The sequence below is a fragment of the Malus sylvestris genome, chromosome 15 (assembly GCF_916048215.2).
Source record: "Malus sylvestris chromosome 15, drMalSylv7.2, whole genome shotgun sequence".
NCBI lineage: Eukaryota > Viridiplantae > Streptophyta > Magnoliopsida > Rosales > Rosaceae > Malus > Malus sylvestris.
The window spans coordinates 23792116-23815444 of NC_062274.1; the positions used below are offsets into that span (position 1 = coordinate 23792116).

At 35.9% G+C, this 23329-nt stretch overlaps 3 protein-coding genes across 3 annotated transcripts; all 3 read left to right on the forward strand.

Annotated features, from left to right (window-relative positions):
* The first annotated feature begins 1762 nt into the window (after positions 1-1762).
* LOC126603464 (dof zinc finger protein DOF3.4-like) lies at positions 1763-3051 on the forward strand. The gene has a single exon (XM_050270314.1). It carries the CDS (start codon positions 2118-2120, stop codon positions 2850-2852), a length of 735 nt encoding a protein of 244 aa, XP_050126271.1. The 5' UTR covers positions 1763-2117; the 3' UTR covers positions 2853-3051.
* Positions 3052-5125: 2074 nt separating this feature from the next.
* LOC126602836 (uncharacterized) lies at positions 5126-10931 on the forward strand. Its single transcript, XM_050269683.1, has 2 exons — positions 5126-5161; positions 10134-10931. Exons 1-2 carry the CDS (start codon positions 5126-5128, stop codon positions 10929-10931), a joined length of 834 nt encoding a protein of 277 aa, XP_050125640.1.
* A 47-nt stretch (positions 10932-10978) lies between these two features.
* Positions 10979-15087, forward strand: LOC126603461 (nuclear pore complex protein NUP58-like). The gene is made up of 6 exons (XM_050270311.1): positions 10979-11481; positions 11824-11938; positions 12214-12684; positions 12820-13330; positions 14123-14163; positions 14417-15087. The coding sequence occupies exons 1-6, from the start codon at positions 11159-11161 to the stop codon at positions 14456-14458; spliced, it is 1503 nt and encodes a 500-aa protein (XP_050126268.1). The 5' UTR covers positions 10979-11158; the 3' UTR covers positions 14459-15087.
* Positions 15088-23329: the final 8242 nt, after the last annotated feature.

The window sequence follows — 23329 nt, forward strand, 5'->3', positions numbered from 1 at the left end:
GCAACGCCCCTGCGCGGGACTTGCTTTTATATAAAAAAATAAATTATTAACTAAAAGGACACAATTTTACAGCTTCATTAAAAAACAATAATAAAATATTGTGTGGACCCCTGGTTCCCATTATCCATCACCCTTTCAATTTCCCATCTCTCACTCACACACTTTACCAAACACAACAAACCCCGCAATTCCTAGCTTCCATTTCAATCACCACCCGTCACGCCATACTTCCCAATTTTATGTAAATTTTTTATTTTCTAAATTTATATATTATTTCAAACACTAATTAATTATTCAATACAATTTTTTCTTTAATTAGTATAGAATCATATGATAATACATTAATATGGTTATTGATTATTGATATGAATTATATGATTATTGATCGAGAAGCAATTCATAGACACTCTTCAAAATGATTATTGTCAACCTAAAGACCACATCATTGCTAAGAAAAGCTAGCAACAATCGATGTTTTATTATGGTCGGGATCAATGGTTAAATGATAACATGATTGTTTACATTGAAATACATGTATTTGTTTTATTGACAATAATCTATTATGCACGTTTTCATGACATGAAACATCGTCAGCAACAATTGTAATTTGGTTGTTGCCCTTTTTTTTTAACTTTGCACTTTTTAAGTTAGCCCCTTTCTTCGGCAATTCCTGGCTTCGCCACTGTGTATCCCACCCCCTGTTCACTTTCTCTTTGTAACCCGTGTTAGAATGATTAGTTAAAATTTGGTGCATATTAGAGCAAGAATTGTGAGCGACAAATATAATCAACATGCATGAAGCCTAAACAGCAAACCAACTCGGTTTTTGCTTATATAGATTGGTCGAGTTCATTGTTCCGACAATAGAATGGCTCATAGATTGACCAAAGTGGCATTGTACTATGATCACGAGGTTTTTTTGTTCGAGTAGCCTCTGAACTTAATTTGGCACATCATCTTTGAAGATTATAATTGTAATCCGTCTTAACTTTTCAATAGAACTGCTCTCGTTTCTCCGAAAAATAAAATCAACCAACTATATATGTTTTTGCTTGCATGCAATCAAACTCCTTCCTTTTTCCTTTTTGTTTCCAATTTATTGCAAAATTCCGGGGTTTAAATAAAGGAAAACTAATGAAAATGGCTTGAAAACTTTGAGTTTTAATGATAAGGACAAAATAAAGGGTAAAGTGAATAGTACCAGGATTGACTTTTTAGTGTAAAAATGTGGTTTTTCGTTAAAGTAAACAGTACCGGGTGCTTTTCGTTAAAGTTCCCTTTAAATAACCTAGAGATCAACTACGTACGACATTATTGAAAGATCATACCCTTGGTTTTATAATTAAATAAAAAAATAATTAGTTCCCATGCACAGTACTTCAGGACTGAGGCCTCATCAGAATGCATGCATGCAAAAGGTTAAATAAAATCTCAGAAACAGGCTGCTATATATCTGTATTCTGTATAGTGCTAGATTATACATGCATTAAAACACAGACAGAAATTTTAAATTGTTGCATTATTATGTATGCAAAAGGTCAACAGACCAATGGATATTTATCTGAATCCCCAGCACCCAAATCATAGACTCATAGGAGCCATAACTAGGGAACATATTAGTTAATTATCTAATAATTTTCAGCCCCAAAAATAATAGAAATTAATAGCTAATTTAAATAATTAGTCTAAGAGATAAAGATTTGTGAGGTCGTCGAGCCCGCATTGTAGCTGTAGTTTTAGCCGACCCAAATCACAGAAATACAGACCCTCTCTCTCTCTCTCTCTCTCCCTCTCTCTCTCTCCTCTTCTGTAGCCGACTGAAAATGTCGTGCTTAACAGAACACACTGTAAAAGCCTGTTCAGTCTGTTCTTCTCTTCATATATGCCTCAGAAATCCTGTTCCTTTCTCTCCTCTCTCTCTCTCTCCCTACCTCTCTCCGTCTCTCTCTCTCTCTCCCCTCCATAAAAACCCCTTTACCCCCTCACAGCAAAAACCCAAAACCAAAAACTCACCCTCGCTCTAACTTTCTTCAACATCCAAATACCAAACACTTTTTTCACAACCCAAAACCAAATACTCAAAAACCCAGCTCAACCGTTTGATTCGAAAGACCCAAATGCCGTCGGACTCCGGGGATCAGCAGCAGAACAACAGCCAGAACCGGAGGACGGTGAAAGCCACCCAGGCCACGGGGGCCCCACCGCCGGAGCAAGAGCACCTGCCCTGCCCGCGCTGCGACTCCACCAACACCAAGTTCTGCTATTACAACAACTACAACTTCTCCCAGCCCCGCCACTTTTGCAAGTCCTGCCGCCGCTACTGGACCCACGGGGGCACCCTCCGCGACATCCCCGTCGGCGGCGGCACCCGCAAAAACGCCAAGCGTTCCCGCACCGCCGCCTCAGTCGCCACAACCACCACAACTTCTGACAACGACCCAATTTCGGCCACCCCATTTTTTCTCAACCCAGGTGTCGGAGCCGCCTTACAGTTGAGTGATTTGAAGGGTAGCATGGGAAATGGATGCGGCGGCGGTGGCGGCAGTGGCAGCTTCACTTCTCTGCTCAACACCCACGGGCCTGGTGGGTTTTTGGCTCTGGGCGGGTTCGGGCTTGGGCTGGCGGGTGGGTTTGAGGAGATGGGCTTTGGGCTTGGGAGAGCGGTCTGGCCTTTTCCTGGGATGGGAGGAGATGGTGTTGCGGGTGGGGCCCACGGTGGGATGATGAACATGTGGCAGCTCGAGAACGGAGAGGGTGGTGGGATTGTGAATGTGGGTGTTGGACCCGTCGGAGCTGAGTTCTGTTCTTGGCCGGAGTTGGCAATTTCTACTCCTGGAAATGGACTAAAGTGAAATAAAAATCTTTGTCTATTGGGTCTCCTTATAATTCTCTACTCTTTTTGGTTTGTAATGGAGAATGTTGTGTTTTAGAGCTCTAGGGTTTTTAATGATAGTGTTGAGGGCTTGAGACTAATTTAGATTCACCAATTAAATGGCCTTTCTATATATCCAACAACTGCTGCCTAAATTCAAGTAAATTTTATTTTGGTTCTATGCTTTGCTCCTAACTTGTTTATGTCATTTCTGAAGAATATGAGTTCTTCATGAATCCGTTATCAGACACATCCAACACTCATATTACCATCCTGATGTCATGGATGCGTTTCAAAATTTTACTCGTAAACGCACAAATTAATCGGTTAAAGTAAAATGAATATAAGCAAGAACAAGGTCGAACGGAAAGAGAAACGGTAACAAGTAAGGAAATGAAATTGGATTGACACCTCCCCCTAGTGAATCAAATTCTTGAAATTGGGTTATTCCATTATGGGTTTAAGGTAAAACCCCGTTATGAATTTACATGCAAGTAAACACAGGAACGTCATGAAGATAATTCGTTCCCTTTCTTTTCATTCTCGTTACTATGAGTAAACAAGCCTTAAATAACGAGCACACATGCATGATCAGAATGGTGAAAGAAAGAAAAAATGTCAATTTTACTAAACAAATGAAGTAAGAATCATCAACAATAGGTTGACATAGGTTGAATGACAAGTTCGATACTAAATTATTTATGACATATCCAATGTATTCAGTGCACAGATTCTAAGCCAAATCCCACTCGGGTAAAAAGTGTAGTCAACCCCATTGAAATTTTTTGGCTCCGCACTTTGATTTCATAATGGAGTTTCTCTCTGCAACTCTAACTCTGGATATTAGAATGACGTAGTCAACCACGTCGGAATACCATTTTATGTGGCAAGTGATGTATACATTCAACATCCAATGAAATATAATTCATTAATTGACGTGATAAATACACATTACTTGCCATGTCAAATGATAAATGAATGTGATACAAAGGAACAACTAGCATATGTGGTAAGTTTCAATTGATTATTTCCATGTTAAACATCTTTCTTTAACTGAACCTTACCTAAGAAAATAATGAAAGAATATTGGTGCTGAAGTATGTTGAGAAAGTTCACGCAATTGGTAGACGTGATGAGAAATCATGGCGATTAGGCGAGTTGGTCATATATGTGTCTTTTTAACGTTGGAGTACGTTGATTAATATAAGTAAACAATAATGATATAGGATTCTTCTAGACTTCCGATGCACGAATCCAATGTGCAATTATTGATTAATATAAGATTAGCATAAATTAACTCCAATCTAAAATCTTATTTGCACACCACGAAACAAATTAATTATGGTTTCCTGTTTTTTTGTTTACAAATTGCATAATTTTCCTATAAATAATTTAAAAAAAAACTCAAAGTTTCATACGTTCCTTAAGTATTAGGCTTATTTTTAGCTACGTCGCATAGAACTCGATTTTAAGTTCATTTTGTCCTATGCAACTCAAAAATCGTAACTTTATTCTATGAAATCCAAAATTCGCTCAACTTCATCCCCTGGAACTTGATTTTTATGCCCCTTGAAACTCAAAAGTCGTCATTTTAAGCTGCTGCTCCACAGTCCCTTAATTCTGTTAATTCCGTTATGTGGATTTGATTTGGGGGCACTAGGCTAATCAATTTCTTTTTTATTTTTTTCTTCTTTGCAAATCAAGCACAACAACCCAAAAAATTTCAATTCTTAATTTCTTCTTTTACACTTTAACATTTTCTGATTGTCAAATGTTAATGCATAGTGGAGATTTATACTCAAATTCATTAGCACATATGTTCTTGGGGCCAACGTTTGAGTTTCAAAGAGAAGAGAGAGTCCATGAGTCAAAGTGGAACAAATTTTGAATTTTAGAGAGTAAAGTGTGACTTCTAAATTACACGAGGCAAAATAAGATCAAAATCGAGTTTCAAGGAATAACTAAAAATAAGCCTAAGTATTAGTTGTTTTAGTATTGTGGATGGTGGTCTCCTATTTTTCTCCAAACGCAGTACTACATCTTCTACTTTGCAATAGCTTTTATGCTTCTTGTCATTGAGTTACAGAGCTATGCTGGTAAATACTTCCTCCTTATATATAATTTTTCGTGTAAAAACAATATAAATAATATACATATACATACACACATAAACTCACACGCATATATTTATGTATACAAAGCAATGTCAGATTTAATGTCAAGTTGCAGGAGCTCAAGGAGTTGGAGTTAACTATGGCAGACAAGCTGACAACCTTCCCGCCGGACAAGGTGATCGAGTTATGTAAGCCCAGGAACATTTAGAGAATTTATCTTTTAGTAACCTGCTTGAAAAGAAAGGGCGGGCACTCACGTATTTCAACCCCACACGGTTCATAGTTGTGGAGCCGTCCAAGACATATACCACAATATGGAGGCCGACCTAATTCAATGATGCACGTGAACAAAAGGTTTGTTTACAAGATGTTCTGCAGGCACTGAAAGGGTCAGGAATACAAGTCATTTTAGGCACGCTCAACGCAGATGTCCCAACACTAGCCAATGATCCAGCATATGCTAACGTTTGGCTCCAAACCAACGTCATTCCCTTCGCTTCATCCGTGAATCTTTGATGTATTTCCGTTGGCAATGAAATGGTTCCATGTGAAAATGGTAGTCCCTGCCATGCGAAAACTTAGAGCATTTCCAATGGGAGTCCCTATTTGGGGACTTCCACCACCATCTTTGATGACTCATTTTGGAGTTTTAGAGGAATATTCGAGTCCCTAAAAGAATATTGTTTACAATAAAAATTCCTTATAGTATAATCCCTAAATATAGGGACTAAAATATTAAAAAATTATTATTCATTTCATTGAAATATTGTAACCATTGATAAAAATAAAAATAAAAAACTATCTCTACCTTTGATTTTTCAAGAATTATGAAACAAAAGGCAAATGAGAAGTTGTCCCACTTGGGTGGGTTCAAAAAAACAAGGAAAAAAACATAAAGAGCAGCATCATTTCTACTCAAAATTAATGTGGAGTCCACTATTTGAGTCCCTATATGTAGTCCTTATATTTGAGAATTCTTTTGAGGTATCCGGCGAGTCCTTATGTATTGAGATACTTTAAGAACTTCAATTCTAGCCCATTGGAAGCCATTTGTCCCTATACTTGGGGGCTATACGATTGTAGGGACTCCATTTAAGGTCTTCATTGGAAATGCTCTCAGAGATGCCCTAATTGCAGCCGGCCAACCCGGATATTCCTCTATCCACTGCATTGTTCCAAAATGTACTGGCATCACCATATATATCCGGCTTCTGCCAGAACATGGCATCCTGGTGCAGCCTCAATAATGGTTCCTCTAGCATTTGCAAACCCCACCCACCCCTCCCCCTCTTTCTCTTCAACGCATATCCATATTTCCTACCAATCACCCGCAAGACATTGGGTTAGACTATGCATTGATGAATGCCACAGAGGTTATATATTGTACAAGGTGGAGCATTAGGGTACATGAGAAAGTAGGGGCACAAAATGTTGAGGTTGTCGTTAGTGAAACATGTTGGCTTTCACAAGGAGAAGGAGAAGAGCCTACAAATATTGAGAATGCTCAAGACATATATTAGCAATCTGATAAAGCATAGACAAGTTGGGACACCAAAGAGACCAGGAAAGGGATTGGAGGCTTCCATTTTTGCTTTCTTCAAGGAGGATCTCAAGCCTAAGGGAAGTGATCAACATTAGGGATTGTTTAATCTTGATACGACTGAGGTTTACCATATTGATTTTTTATTTTTATTTTTATTTTTTCATTAGAGGTTACTACATTAGCAAAAACATAATTACATAATTAGACGTTCAAATACAATATCCACACAAACAAAATAGTGGACCTCAGAGGTGGAAAGAAAATGGATTCTGTCTTCCAACAGATACCATCTCGTCTAACGCAACCACCAAATCAAAGAAGCCTGTGGGATTACCACAAGCAACGTTGCCAGAAAAGGCAAACAGAGAGAAGAAGGTGAAAAGGCTATGGAAAAAAACAGGAAGAAAAGCAGGGGAGAACAACAAAAAAGAAAAGAAAAAGGACGTAGAGGGAAAGGCCATCGACCCTAATCGGAATTAGGGTCGGCAACAAAAGGAAAACTCTAGGCTTTGTTACCGCTCTCACTCACAGAGAGAAAGACTCTCACTCCCAGAGAAGGGCTCTCACTCACGTAGAGAAAATTTCTGCGAACCCCACACTCTTTTCAGTTTTTTGACTTTTTATTTAGGGATGTAATATTTGTTGGTAATGTATCATTTAGGAAGAAGAATTGTTAAATGGAACAACTTGATATAATTTAATGAGAGACTTTGGATGCAGTTCCTGATTATTAATGTTCTTTGATTGAAATCTTGATTTTTATTTTTTTATTGAAGTCTTCGACATTAATGTAATCCTTAAAATTAATATAATAATATTTTCTGTGTAGGTTTTATACTTTTAAATTAAAATTTGAAATTTGTAGTTATTTATATTAATGAGATTTAAATAAACCCATAGTTTGTGAGATTAAAAATATTAAAGGATGAATTTTACTGTCCAATATATTGTGTGTATATAAACATGGGTACATTTTCCAAAACCACAAAAAAAAAGGCCTAATACCATTATTAAGTTTCTTCGATTAAACTTGACATGGATACATTCTCAAATTAACGAAAAAGAATGTACTCATATAATTTAAAAAATAGATTAGAAAATTGTGAATTAATTTAATATTTAAAAAAGGGGTACATTTTACATATAACAAATTGGTATATTTAAGAATGGGTACATTTATGATTAAAAAAATTTGGAAAATGATATGAAAGGGTACATTTAAAATTAAAAAATTGAAATCTTTTTACCAAAAAAATAATGTGTACAAACTTATTCTAATTTTTCTTTTTTGGCAATTTTTGAATTGAAAATAAATTAGGAGTTTAATATGGATTGAGTATTAAAACTCTTAATCAATTACTATTTTTTATTTTAAAATTATGTAATTGACATGTAAAATCATTAATACATTAATGCTAGAAACTTCGATCAAAATTTAAAAATTTATAAGGTCTCAACCAATGAACATTAGTAATTAGAAGCCAGATACTAATTTTTCCTAATTTAATTGTTATTAGCTCCAAGTTAATTATGAAATCATATATTGTTGGTTAACTAGAAAATGGCCGAAGTACAAAATCTTGCAAATAAGAATTTTATGTTGCTCAATTTCTAAGATCATCTTCAAACCTGGGCTAAAAGCCAAATTACCCCCCCCCCCAAAACACTCTCCAACCCATGTTAAAATTTTAGGCTAAATGTCAAATGTTATTTCTGGGCCAAATACTCCCCAGCTTTCCTCCCGGGCTAAATGCCAAATGTTTATCGAAATTTAAATTTTTTTAGATTAAAATGTTCATAAAATTAATTTACAATAATCTACATATTTTTTTTTTTTAAATTGATTTAAGAAAAAAAATTAGCCTAAGTTCATTTTTTAATAATTTTGGGCTAAAATTTTAGGGTAGAAGGGTTGGAGCAGAGAAGATGTTTCTGGGCTAAAAGCCAAATTTTCCGGGCTAAAAAATTTGGCTTTTAGACCAAGGGTTGGAGATAGTCTAATGAGGTTGCCCATCGTCATATTAAATACGCATTTTCTATTAATAGTGCAATAGTATAAAATAAGATTTCTTCTGGCATTATCCAAGACGTCCTGATGTATTTGAATTTCAAGTTGAATGTCATTGCTTTTGCATCACAAAAAAGGCCGAAGTACAAAGTCAATTCTCGTGTCCACCTCCTGGACCACATCATTAATACATTCACACATCAATGTAGGCGTACTCTGTATACCGCGTTATCAGTTTAATTATTTACTTACTAATCATGAATAAAATAGTAATATCTACTAATTAATAAAATATTCTTTATTAACCAAAAAGGATGAAAAGACAAATTAATCTTCTATCACAAAAGGGTAATAATGTAATTTTACAGGTCCAAATTTTACTATTTTTTATTAAGCTCACCTATATGTGATGTTAAAATACCTCCAATATTTATAAAAAATAAAAAACCCAAAAACAAAACCTCCCACTCCTCTACGTTATCTCTCTCTCTCTTTCTCATTTTCTAAAAAAATATGTTTATACACACAAAGTGTGCAGACAAATACTAGTTACATATTAATTAAACTTACTGACGATCTATTTCCACTTTTAAAATAACTACTTCTTACTTTACGCGCATGTGACTTCAATCTAATTTTTCATTTTTCTTTAAGGAAAAACATTTTTCTTCTTCCTCCTAAACATTTTTTCTTTTTACTTTACAGGTGTGCCTAATCACATTATGTCTTGCTTCAAGCGTCCTCATAAACTAACTAGTCAATTGAATGAAGACTGTAGACAGTTTTTCTGGGGTAATGCTAATAAATGTAATCCAGTGAGTTGGAAAAATGTTTGTAGGCCTAAACAGGCTGGAGGTTTAGGTATCATAAACATTGAACATTTCAATAGGGCTTGTCTTGCTAAGCTGGGGTGGAAAGTTTTGTTTGATAAGGATAACTGGTGGGCTAATATAGTTAGAAGGAAATATCTTAGAATTGATTCCTTTATGGAGTCTAGAGCAAAGCAAAACCACTCGGCTGCTTGGAAAGGCATTATAAGATCTAGGGATATTCTCTCTAAGGGTATGAGGTGGGTGGTCGGTGATGGCAGGGACATTTTGTTCTAGGCCCACAACTGGGTTTTTCCTTACCCCTTCTTTCACCTCATACTAGAAAACCAAACTCATCATATCCAGTAGGATAGCAAGGTTGCTGAGTTTATCGTTGACGGTCAGTGGGATAGAAACAAACTAAGTCATGTAATAGATAGTGACATTGTTAACAAAATCTGTTACATTCCTCTCCCTCTCGCTGGCTCCATAGACACTGTAGTTTGGGGCCCAAGTAACAATGGCAAATTCTTGGTTAAATATGCAACTTGGCTTCAAATGGAGGACTTGGGTTCCTCTTCATCGCAAAATATTTTGAATATGATATGGAAGGAAGTAGTATCGCAAAAAAATTAAGTTGTTCGCCTGGAGTCTTGTTAAGGGTAAATTACAAACTAAAAAGAGACTTAGCAAGTTTTTAACAAACTTAAATAACCAATATCCGTTGTGTAACAGCCATGACGAGGATTAGGATCACCTTTTTCTCCATTGTTCATATGCTAAACAGGTCTGGAACTGCTCAAATGATAATTTATTTTCAAATATGGACAGTAACCTCAAGGTGAGTGAATGGTTGGGTGGCTTGCCACACCGCGATAGGAATATAGTGAGTAGTTTAAGCAAAGCTTTAGTAATTTGCTGGCAAATTTGGAATGATAGAAAGGCAAGTATTTTAAAAAATAAGAAACCCTTTCATTACAGGTTTTTTACTCGAGCCATGACTATGGTTAATGATTATTTCAAGGAGAATTCGAGTCACTTAGAGGAAGCAGGAGCAGTTGCAGAAGAAAACTTGATTAAGTGGCAATGCCCAACTTCTCCTTACATTAAAATTAACTTTGATGGCTTGGTTTCAAACTCTGTGGCTGTCGGAGGTTTTGTTGTTAGAAACTGGGATAGCAAACCTATCCTCGCGGGAGCTTTGAACCTAGGCTTTGTTACCATTAATGTTGTCGAGGCTCTTGCTTTACGGGAAGCATTGATCTGGGCTAGGAGGAGGAATTTGAAATACGTGGTTGTGGAGGGTGATTCCAAACTTGTCATTGATGCGGTTCGTGATGCTTGTGATGTGCCTCGGAACCTAAGATCCATAATTGAAGACATTAGGTGGTGCGTTACAAATTTTCATGATATAAAGTGGAGGCATATCTTTAGGAAAACAAATTTTGTTACGGATGCAATTGCATCTGTAGGGCTTAAGAGAAAAGATCTGTGTATTTGTAATGCTTGTCTCCCAATGGAAGCTAATATGGCATTTCTTTTCGATTGTAATGGCACTGGCTATGTAAGAAGTTATTCTCTTTAATATATTCATTTTTCTATTAAAAAAAACATTATTTATAAGTTGTCACGAGAAAAATCGGATGCAAAAATAAGATTTCATTCAATTTTTCACTCCAAGTCCAACACTGCACAAAGGGCGGGTCTTTTTGCACTTGATCTTTTTCCCTCTCTAGGGTTTTGAAACGGGTCTCTTCGTCTTCCCCAATTTTACGACCCCCAATTCCAAAACGGCCCACAAAACCCACAGCAATGGCGTTCTCGTCATTATTCTCCACGCCGCAGCCCCAACAACAGCAGCAGCAATCGCTGTTTCAAACTCAACAGGCCTCGCAGCCTTTTCAGCAAAGCAGCTCCTTTTTCTCCCAACAACTACCGCAGCAGCAGCCGCCGCTGTTCCCACAGCCGCAATTTCAGCAGCAGCCACTGTTTCAACAGCCTCAATTTCAGCAGCAGCAACAACAGCAGCAGCAGCAGCAATTGTACTTGTTTACGAACGAAAAGACTCCGGCGAGTTATGGTACCAAGTGGGCGGATCTCCATCCGGATTCCCAGAAAGTTCTTCTGCAAATTGAGTACGTATTCTGAATTTCTGTGAATAAATTTTTAGCCTTTTTCTTGATTCGCCATTGTGATTTTTTTGGGGTGTTTGGCTTGATTGGTTGCTGAGAAAATGCAGGGAAAGAAAGTGAAATTTTGAGTCTTTTTTGTTGTGTCAAGTAGTATTAAGCAAAATTGCGGCATTAGATTCCGAAAAGCGAATTATTTTTTTCACTATATTTGTTGGGTTTTAATTAAGTTCAAAACTTGGGTTTAGTTTGTATTGAGTTCCATAAGATTTAGTGTATAGTTCACAACTTGGGTTTTCTTTCTTACTCTTACAATTATCAGCTGAGATAACTATTTGTTGCTTGCAGGGAACGGATACTGGGATATAGGGATGAAAGCCAATGGCTGGATCAATGTAGTCGCCTCTACGATTCATCAATTTCGAATGATGCTTTTGAGCATGACGCAAGTCATATTCTCCAGGTTTGTTTCTTGAACTGATCAAATTTTCTAATAGCGATTACTGTTTGTTTTTTCTCTGGTTGCAATCTTGTTATTATGAGTTGGTCACTGCAAGCAAACTGCTTTAGTTTTAGTGGATTTAGTACTCTTGTTTATATACTACACTATATACTGCGGGGCTCAAATTATGATTGCTTTGTGACTTCTGCAAGAACATTTAGAGTCCTCGTAATGACAACAGGTGCTATCAAAATTCGCCGGTACAGGATTTTCAAATTCTTATGTTATCTTTACAGGAACTTGGGGGTATTGGTACTTCCATGGACCGACAGAAAGCTGTTCTGCACGAGCTGATGGCTATTGTGAAAGATATGTTGCGGAACAGCGAGGTTGCTGTTCGTTCTTTCATGATTCTACGCCCAAGGTTTCTTCATCCAAATGCAGGAGGTACTTCAAATGCTACTGCCCCATCACAAGCTCCTGGAGCAACTGTACCACTAGGTTCAAGTAGTCAACCAACAGCTACTTCTATAGTGCCAGTTTTTGATTTTTACAATGGGATTCCAAGGAAACCATCTCCCTTCCTACAGCAAACAATTGCAAGATTCGAGAAGTATCTTGTTGAGTGTCGCCAGTGGATTGAAGAATTAGAGCAGCTGCTTCTGGACTCAGAGAGGACCTCTGCCAATGATAGATCCTCGTTGTTGCAGTCTCTTCCAAAAGTTATGAAAAATGTGCATGATTTTTTTGTTCACGTGGCAGCTAAGGTGAACAAAATGAATGATATTTTGTTTAGTTAACATTATTCATACAGTTATGCAGTAAAATGTACTTCATTATGGATTTTATCAGCTAAAACCTGCACGTATGAATACTAATCAATGATATGATGTGTTTTTTAGGTGGAGAGTATTCATCAATACGTTGTGTCCATGAAAACAGCTTATCTTGTTAACCAGCGCCGCCAAGGGGATGGGAATGATCCATTTCTCGAGGCTGATCGGCGGGAAACTGCTAGGCAAGAAGCTGCTGCTAAGAGGGTGCATCCAACTTTGCATTTACCTGCAACTTCGCAACCATCAACACAAGTTGCTGGGTTGTTTGCCAGTTCAGGAACTCCTGGGACATCAACTGCCCCACAGACATCTGCAGCTACCATTACAGCTTCATCTGGGAGTGGACTTTTCAGTACCCCTTCTGCTCCATCTACTTCCATGTCTTCCTCTCTGTTTGCTACACCACCCACTTCGGGTCCCGCACCTTCTCTTTTTTCAACACCATCTGCTACACCTCAGGCATCACTGTTTAGTTCTTCATCAGCGTTTGGACCTGCTTCAACTCCCTCTCTGTTTTCCAATCCTACTCCAGGCTTCGGTTCTACTACTCCTCTTGGAAGTTCATTATTTACTTCAGGTTTCTTCTGATTCTTCTTAAACCTACTTCAGGACTTCTACATTTAATGAAAAAAAAAAATATTATTCCTTATAATTTTCTAATTTGAGAACAGAAAGATGGTTTTGAGGCATTGAATACGTTAAAGGGAAATCTCTCTTTATGATAGTGTATGCTAGAACGAATGCATGCAGAAGTCCTTTGGTATAAAAATTTATGATTTTACATTGTTCCCAAGATTGTCATGGTTCTATTTTTGTACGCGGAGGTCAAAACTTACCAAGGAGCATTTTGTATGGGATTAGTAGTTGAAATTGCATTATGTATAAGCAGTGTCCAAGACAGCATGTATCTCCTTGGTTCGTTATTGTAAATTTATTAGTGGCCACCATATAGTTCTCAACTGTGTGCTCTGTTTTGAGCTATACAGTTTGGGAGAGTCAGTTGTTTGCCCAGTAGTTTATACAGACTGAGGAATTCTTCCGATTGGTACCTATACTTTATTTGGACTTGTTCTCGTTCACATAACATAGACGTAGGTGAGTTGTTTTTAAATATCATGTACAACGTAACCATGAAAACTTTGATATAATTCACCATACACAATTATACAATTTCATTTACCATAAAAGATTCTACAATTATACAATTTTGTTTACCATAAAAGATTCTACAGTGTTGTAAATATGTAAAATTGTACATCTTGTATCTTGATGTAACTTAGTTAACTCTGCTGGTAATAGTTGTTGGCACATTTGCGAATCTTTTGTCCCAATTTAGGCTTGATTGACCAATGCTTTTATCACTTTACAGGTAGTGCTGGATCAGGGCTGAATTCTAGCTTTACTTCAACGGTGAGTGAATTTTCTTTCAGCTCTCTGAGTTCAGACACGTTGCATTTGATGTAACTCAAAATTTGCTCCCTAAACAAACATGAGCTTCGAAGTTACGAAGCTAATGCTAATTAAGTTTTTAGTTATTATGTTCGTGTACAATAGCTCTATACTGCAGATGGAATTAATTTTCCATCTCTAGTAATATAGTTTACTTGATGCTGCAGTATACATCTGCTGAATATCTTTCTTCTCTGTATTCTAACAATTGCAGAAATCAGCACGGCCAAAAAGTCGAACTGGTGGCCGCCGTTAGCTACAGCTGTTTCAGGGTCATGAAATCTGGAGGAAAGCAGCCAATTATGTGTATTTTAAGTGTCGACAATTGTTCTCTTTGCTCAATGTGCGACTTGCGTGTGGCTTCCTTTGCTGTGGAGTTCATGGATGTCGATAATTTTCACTGAATCCATGTCCCAAGAGAGAATAAAAATTTCGTTTGAAATACTGCTCCGGCATGTCATCTGCAGACTCGGCTCCTTGCTGCAATTGTCTTCTCCTGTTGGAAGCTGACAGGCCCTCGCTGTTTTGTGATGTTGTAACGTGAGGTTAGAACATCCGTCCGGCTCACCCTAAAATTTGGGGTAGAATTTAGCTTCCATTTTTTCGTAAATGTGTTGACCAGAAAATTGCAGAGTCAAATCCTTCATTATTGCGAGAGACATTGTTTACTTGTGGTGTCAAATGAACACACTCGATTACCCAAACTCATGAGTGATCAAGTTGATATGACCCCCATTGTTCTACAATTTTTACCATTATGTACTTGTATCTTGTATTGTGACATTGTCCATGTTTTTGTTGGGATATCAATTCTTCTCGTGAGGATCGTGTAAGCAGCGTGCTCGAGGAATGAGAAAATATAAGGACACAGCGGTTAAGTTCGTATCTCTTTTTCGTGTGCTCCAGCCTTTGCACTTAAGTTCGTATCTCTTTTTCGTGGTTTTTGCAAATTTAGTGTAGTTAATCTATTGTTTGTTATAAAGAACTTTAATGTCAAATCGTCTTAAGTCTCTTGTTGTATAAAATCAATAACAAGTTACAATATTAATAATATATCATGAATATTATGTTAATTATAAATAAGTCAATCATGTATTGTGATACTTAAATGTATTTAAGATAAACATAAATTACAAAATCTGCCATTACAGCTGACACCCACTTTAAATGACACTCTTTTTTCATATGTTTTATATTTTGGAATAAGTCAATACGGATTCAGACACTTGAATGCAATGTATCTTTTCTGCTTCTGGTTTTATTGGATTGAGACGTTGCGTTGTAGTGTTCGTTTTCTAGGTCTATTTTTTTTTCATCACTCATACGCCTTCTATACTTAACACCTCGTGCGACTCCTAACTTTTGCATTTGGATTCAAACACTGCAACATGCTGTTCGTTTACTATTTTTGTTTTTTATATTTGGATTCAGACATTATAATGCAGTGTCTGTTTTCTTGTTTTGTTTTTTAATTTTGATTCTGACATTGCAATGCAATTTCTCATTCATTTTTTTATAATTTATTTTTTTTTTTTTAACTTTTTAATTTAGCCACCGCGTTGAATACTAATGGTGTTGTAGTTTTGGCATTTGGTTGTCATCTGATGGAGAAAATCACATCTTAGCAAGTTTTATAATGAAATTTCTGTTGTAAAATCGACGGTGGGTGCAGTGGAATAAATGAAACAAGACACAAAATTTACGAGGTTCCTCTATAGTCAGTGTGACTATAGTACGTCCTCGGGGCAGCAGTGGTGTTTTCATTATAATTTGGAATAATAGGAGTACAAAGATAACTTTCTTTATTATCTCCTCTTCCCTTCCTCTATTTTCTCTCTTCCTTTTTTTTTCTCCCATCCTTTCTTCCTTCCTATCTCTCTCTTTTTCTCTCTTCCTCTTCTTTCCTCTCTCTCTACCGTGAGTCTCTCAACCTTCTTCACCTCTTATTCATTTTATAAACAAAAGAGAACAATATTCACTTTACAAATTTTCCACAAATGAATAGTGAAAATATTGTGCATAAATAGTAACAAACTATTCATATGGGTCATCTATATATTATTCACAACATTCCTCCTTGGATGGCCACAAGTCTTCGATTAACTCTTTAAAATCTTGATCTATTTTGAATGCTCCCCCTGATGAGTATCTCTCCCTGATTTCAAATCATTTAGGCTGATCATTGATCATTCTGCTTCAGTCTCTTAGTAAGAAGAGTTGCCAAAAGATGTGCTTTACTTGTTGTTCACTTTCCACAGACTTGTTCTTGAACTGGGTTAGAGGGCCTTCTGCTAGACTTCCTTTAAAGGTCTGAATTTACTTCTTTTATCTGGAGCTAAATTTAATTGAAGGGTGATGGACACTTGATCTTGAATCAAACTTGTGATTTCTTCAAGGACCTTCGAAACTTGATCTTGAATGAAGTTGTACTGTGAGAAGCTTCACGTGGCAAATGATCTTCGGCTTTGTAGGGGATGAATCAGCACGTGTTTGTTGCGCTTGTCTCCACATACTTCAATGTATCATTTTCACTTGCCTTACTTGTTCCCCTTGCTTAAGTAGTATTTTCCCTAGTTTTCCCTCATGCATGTGTGGCATATTCTCCTGCAGTATTTGCCTTCTGATGCAGGAATGGAATGCAACCCTTGCATTTGGATGGTTCATTACTTCTTGGTGACTGGAGACCTAGCTCCAACAACAGTTGAAGATGGCTACTCGAGAGCAAAACTAGGTAAGCAATCAGGAAAGGTTCCAAGCAGTCAGTTCCTTACCGGGAGTTGGAGTGGAGGTTCCGACATATTGCTTTCTTTATCCTTGTCTTTGCAGGTAAGAACAAAGACAAAGGAAAAGACAGGGAGATTGCATGATATGAGATACTCTTATTCTCATCCCTGATGATATGAGGTACTCTTGCTCTGGCATGACTTGTTTTGAAGAGGTATTCTCGGAGATGAAGAAAACTAAGTATTTCAAGATGCTTTGTTGAAGATGCATTTTCGGAGATGAGGAAGAGTTAGGAGTTTTGCAGGTCTACCTTGTTATGGAGAACGAAGGTCGACGTATATAGAGATTTTTCAATAGCAAGTAGTGGTGATGTGCCTGTACTCTTGTCAGCAACTGTGGTATAATTAGATTACGCGTTTTCAACTTTGGCGTCCGTCCTTCTTATCTTCTAATGGTCTTCTTACAGTTGGGAACTCTATGATGAAGAATAACATAACCGCTACTGTGGTAGCTAGGAATCTTCTCACTCCAAAGGATAACAGAATCCTTTCAAAACGGTCTGACGAGTTGGCCGTTCAAGACTCCTTGGCTCTCAATGTTCAGTGTGCTGGCTCTGTTTCCAATATGGGCTAATGCCTACTTGCTCAAATTCGCCAAGTTGAATCATTGATGGCTGAGGTGACAAGTCTTAAACAAGAGATCAGATGGCTCAAGCACGAGAATAAAGTGTTACACGTGCTTGCAAATAATTACTCTATGAGCATGAAAAGAAAGCTCGACCAGCTGCAGGAATCCGAAAGTCGGACTCAAAGTGATCACTAAAGGTTCGTTGCTAGATTTCGAAAGCAACTGATGCCTTCCCCTTTTGGTGTTTTGCTGAGTACTAGGATGCCACATGATCAATCTCCAGTGCCTCCTCATTATGGGGTACTTCCGAGTACTGAGGCTTTACATGAGCAACCTTTGTGAAGGCTACATCCTGTTTGTTTGTTTTAACTCATGTGTATGCACATATCTGTAATTTCTCGAAGATATTAATAGATAAGCTTTATTTCATTCAGTGTATTGTGCCATATATAATAAAGCATATACTTCACTAAGATATGGTACTTCTGGACCAAACATTAATTTATCTTTACCCTCACGATGATAAATGATCTTTCTTAGTGTTTACATCATTTGAGTATTCAACTCATAATCTTCAATCCATATGGTTCTTTTAATATCATAGACATCATGGATAAGATTTGTGTTGGTAGATTGTTCGATCTGTAGCTCGAGACCATATTTCTCTTAACACTTTATAATCTTTCTTGACTCTTCAGGAGTCTCAATTTAATATCATCAACTCTTCAGGAGTTCTAATTTAATGTCATTGACTCTTGCAAAAGATTTTAGTATGTTGCAACAATATCATAATGATATTACTCACTAAGGCAATTTATACCATCCATTGGTATTGAGTACATAATTTATGTTTTACCCTTCGGGGGCTTACTTCAAGCAATTTGAATCCTTCAGGGATTTTCTACACTTCATGACACATTTTCCTTTGGAATTTATACAGAGCAATTTGCTCCCATGTATACTTGAGGGATTTACTTATAGAGATATGATGTGAGCGACTCACAACCCTTCGTATATAATTCTCCATTCATATGAACTCGTTTACAAGAGTATAATTAGTAATCTTGTGTCATATCATGTAAGTGTATTTCATTGTATTACAAATTCCTATATGTAACCTCATTGGTTCAACATATTTTAGCTATTCAAATATATATGGATCCAGTTTTCCACGTTCTTACAAAATTGTAATGGAATTGCCTTTCTCTATTTTTTGCCAATAATTTGTTTGACGAAAAAGAACGAGACTCAATATCAACACAACTCATTGATGAATTTAGTAGCTACTTATAAAAACCAAAATTACCATTGGTTATCATTAATCCGTGATCCCATATTCTCATGTGTATGCGCATGCATAAAAGCTTTTTATTTCTTTGGATATCCATTGCCTCTTCAAGGGCATTACACTATCTCTTCCAGGATAGTCGTAATTTAGAGAATGCGGATCATAACCTCTTCTAGAGCGTTATAGAGCTTGGATTTTAATCTCCATTTCCGGGAGTTGAGTCATTGGAACCTATATGTCTATCATGCTCCATGCATGAGACATCAACATTCCCATGTCCGTGGATTGTCCTTTCTGAGACGTATATCCATGCGGCGACTGTCATACTTCTGGCATGCAACAGTTATGCTTCGGGAATGCAATAGTTTAGTAGTGTCATATTCTTCTTCTTTCGAATGAATGAACCTTTTGATTATAAGGGCTTGCCACGCTTTAGGCGTGCAACACATAAATCATTTACTGCCATATTATGTTGTCCAACAGGGACATCAATTCTTATAGGCACATTTGCAGCAAGTATATATGATTTCATCACACTTTCGTTGCATCATTCAATTATTCTTACTTCATTTTCATATTGATTGATTCGTGAATCAAAATATGACAAATTCTCTTTGTTCTTCTGGAACGGTCTTTTCTTATCATTCTTCTAGAATGATATTTTCTCATCGTTCTTCTGGAACAATGTTATTTTCTCCCCCTAATGGCGGGAAAACTGTCTTATCAAAATCATAGTCCGCAAATCATGCGGTAAATATATCCCCAGTCAAGGGTTCCAAATGTTGAATGATAGATGGTTGATCGAATTCAATATAAATTCCCAGTTTGTATTGATGCCTTATTTTAGTACGTTGTGGCAGTCTTACAGGCACATAGATAACACAACCAAAAACTCGTAAATGTTAATGTTTGGCTGGTGCCCAAACACGAGTTGTACTAAGAAATATTGATGGTTGGCAACTGGCCTTAACCAAACTTAATAATGAATTATGTAAAATGACATGTCCCCATGTCAAAACTGGCAATTTCGTTTTCATGAGCAGAGCGCGGGTAATCAATTTCATCCGCTTAATAAATGCTTCTGCTAAACCATTTTGAGTATGAACATAAGGAACTTCTGGTCTTTATTAAATAGTCTGTAGACTGAGACTCTTGTGGCTTTTATTACAATTAAGTTGAGGCACTGTGACACTTTACACTTATGATACTCATCAAGGAATTTCATGTCCTGATCTTCAGGATCAAGGGACTTCATGCCTGATTTTTTTGTATGATGGAACTTCGAGTCCAATCATTTTATATGATGAGGATCAAGAAACTACAGGTTCTGATCTGATCAAGAAACTTCAGGTCCATTATGTACTTATCGTAACAAAAATAAGTATAATAAATAAACTAAAGCAATAGGCGGTAATTTCAGCCATAGTAAATAAATTGCATTTAAGTAAATAAAGCTTGTGACAAGGGCTTTAATTCAGCACCATTTACATAAATCAAACCTTAAAGCAATAGGCGGTAAAACCGTCCATGGTAATAAATTGCTTTAAAGTAAATAGAATTTGTGAAAGAATTTTAAACTAACACCATTCACATAAATCAAAACTTAAAGCAGTAGGCGGTAAAACCGTCCGTGGTAAAGAAATTGCTTTAAAGTAAATAGAACTTGTGAAATGATTTTAAACCAACACCATTCACATAAATAAATGGCAGTAAAGAGCTTGTAATGTTGTGGTTGGTGGAGTTTGATAATTCCACTTACGGATGTGTTCGAAATTTGTTGCCATCACAACAACCTTTCTGTCCCCTTTTTGTTTTATTATTTCTTCTTATTCATTCACATGTTGTACTATTCCAAAAACTTTTGGTTTTATTCCTTTTATTTTAGGGTTCTTTAGAAAAAGATCCTTAAAACTCTTATTTTCCAAACAAAAACCCACCTAATATTAAATATCTAAATAAAACCCAAATTTCAAATAGAGTACCATGTAGACAAATATGTAACCAATTATTATCACATATTTACAACTTATGCCACAAAACCCTAATTATGTCAATAAATATTATTGCTCACCCTAATTATGATTAGTAATTAACCCATATGAAAATTTCACCTTTCTTGCATGGTAAATATTAGGAATATATATATATATATATATATATATATATTACTTTAGCCATGTTCATAAACAATTATGGGCACATTTTTCATATGGAAAAAAAAATCCTTTCTACAATCAGTTATTTTGCATCAAATAATAATATTGTTTGATAAAAACAACAAAGAACCAATTAATATTCTTTTATGTTGTAGGTAAATTATTTTACCTAGATTATTACATATATTAGGCATTTTTTGTTTGTTATCATATATGCTTGTTAAAAATAATTTATCTATATTTATATGTAAAATATAAGTAAATTAATTTTGAATCAAATAGCATTTATTTTGTAGGTAAATTAAAATAGTAGTTCCATTATTTTGGTAAAGTTAAACAGTGCCTAAATTATTTCGTAAAAATTAAACCAAGACAAATTATCTCTATTAAAATAAAACAGTAGATATTCGAATAAAAAAATAAAAATAAAACAGTAGCTACATTATTTTCTTATAAGATTAAACAATAGGTAAATTATATTGTAGGTACATTATGTTTGTAATATAAAAAAAAGAAATTGAAATTTATAAACAAAAAGTAGTATATATATTATTTTTTAATCAAATTTCCTTTATTTGTAGGTGGATTATTTTCATGCATTATTATATATATTGGGTACATTTTACTACTAATATATATGTGTGCAATAATTTACCTATATTATTATACAAAATATAGATAAATTTATTTTGAAATCAAATAACATTTTTTGTTTTATAAGTAAATTATTTTGCATGTATCATTACATATATAGGGCAAATTTATTACTAATACACATGTCCAAATAATTTACCTATATTTTTTAAATATAGCTAAATTATTTTATAGTGCTCTTTCATATTTTCATTTGGTAAGAAAATGACAAGATTAAATTAAAATTGTCTAATTTTATGCAAATTTGAAAAACAATTACGAAATCTTAAGGAAAGTATAACATTATTAGTTCTTTTTTGCCTTAACATACAATTTGTTATGACATATTATTATTTTAAATATTAATGCATTTTTTCCATTAATCTCTCCTTTCAAATCTGCATAGAATTAAATGTTTACATTAAAACTGTTTTTAGGGGTATTTTAGGCATCTGTAAAATGTAAAATGTGTAAAGGCAAACAAAATTAATGAATTTGCTTATGTGGAACCTAGTCATTGGGTTTTATTCAGATAAAAAGACTATGTCAGGTTTTATGTAAAGAAACTTGAGTTTCAGGGGCTAAAATCATATTTTCAGTTTATTTTATTATCTAGATGGTGCAGATGCACCAGGCACCAAAACCTTTTGTTTCTTTCTTTTTCAAATGGTGCCATGCACTATGGACTTTTTCAGATGGTGCCATACATATTCCATAAGCTTCTCTTTTTTTTTCTTTGTCTGTCTCTACCAGTCTCGAAACCCAGAACCAACTGGGTTGTTATGGAGGTCACACAAAACTAATTCAATCCAAAAAGGCTACTAGAGATTGGCGTTGTTCTTGCATGACCTAGGGAACAGGGCATTGCAAAGTAAAAACCTCCATACAGAGACATAGATGACAACGAGGTTGATGGAGGCACAAGAGAGAGAGGCTTATGTGGATTCATTCTTGCCATCACCATCTCAGACAATCAAGTATTCATGGGAGTTCTCAAGATCCGTCGAAAACGGTGTGATCTGGGTTTCCAAGTCTGATGAGATTCTTCTGGATCTTTGGAAACCAATTGTCAAGTACAAGTTTTCTCATCTCGTGATGACTTTAGGTCATTGTAAATTTCAATTCTCACCGGAATTCGGTGGGGTGCTTCAGGCGTGGAAGGAGAGACAGAAAGTGGACATACCTTTTTTTTTGTGAGATTTTAGTTGACGGAGGTGAGAGGTAGATAGTGTTTTCCAATGACATGAGAGTTTCTCGTGCTGATAACGTGTTGTAAAATCGACGGTGGGTGCACTGGAATAAATGAAACAAGACACAAAATTTACAAGGTTCCTCTACAGTCTGTGTGACTGGAGTACGTCCTCGGGGCAGCAATGGTGCTTTCATTATAATTTGGAATAATAGGAGTACAAAGAATTTAGATTCGATTCTCGCTAAAAGTAAATTTGAACTACATTATTACTCGGCGATTGTGAGACTAATCTAATCACATCCTTCTTAAAATAGATAATATAGTTTATTAAAAAAAAAAATCAAATTCACTTAAATTATTGTGGAAGGTCATAGAAGCAATAGCACCGATTGCTTTTGGGGAAGGGCAATAGTTTCTCTCAATTGGAATAGGATCCTCTCCGGATCCACTTTGTGGGATTCCTAGCTGTTTATCGCACTTTATGCGGTTAGTTTTCGTCAGATACTA

Excerpts from the sequence above, each read along its gene's own strand:
- LOC126603461 (XM_050270311.1), top strand. The coding sequence starts at position 11,159 with ATGGCGTTCTCGTCATTATTCTCCACGCCGCAGCCCCAACAACAGCAG. Across the intron at positions 11,482-11,823 it reads AAAGTTCTTCTGCAAATTGA|GGAACGGATACTGGGATATA; the intron begins GTACGTATTCTG and ends TGTTGCTTGCAG. Across the intron at positions 12,685-12,819 it reads TTGTTCACGTGGCAGCTAAG|GTGGAGAGTATTCATCAATA; the intron begins GTGAACAAAATG and ends TGTGTTTTTTAG.
- LOC126603464 (XM_050270314.1), top strand. The coding sequence starts at position 2,118 with ATGCCGTCGGACTCCGGGGATCAGCAGCAGAACAACAGCCAGAACCGG.
- LOC126602836 (XM_050269683.1), top strand. The coding sequence starts at position 5,126 with ATGGCAGACAAGCTGACAACCTTCCCGCCGGACAAG. Across the intron at positions 5,162-10,133 it reads CAACCTTCCCGCCGGACAAG|GTCTGGAACTGCTCAAATGA; the intron begins GTGATCGAGTTA and ends TATGCTAAACAG.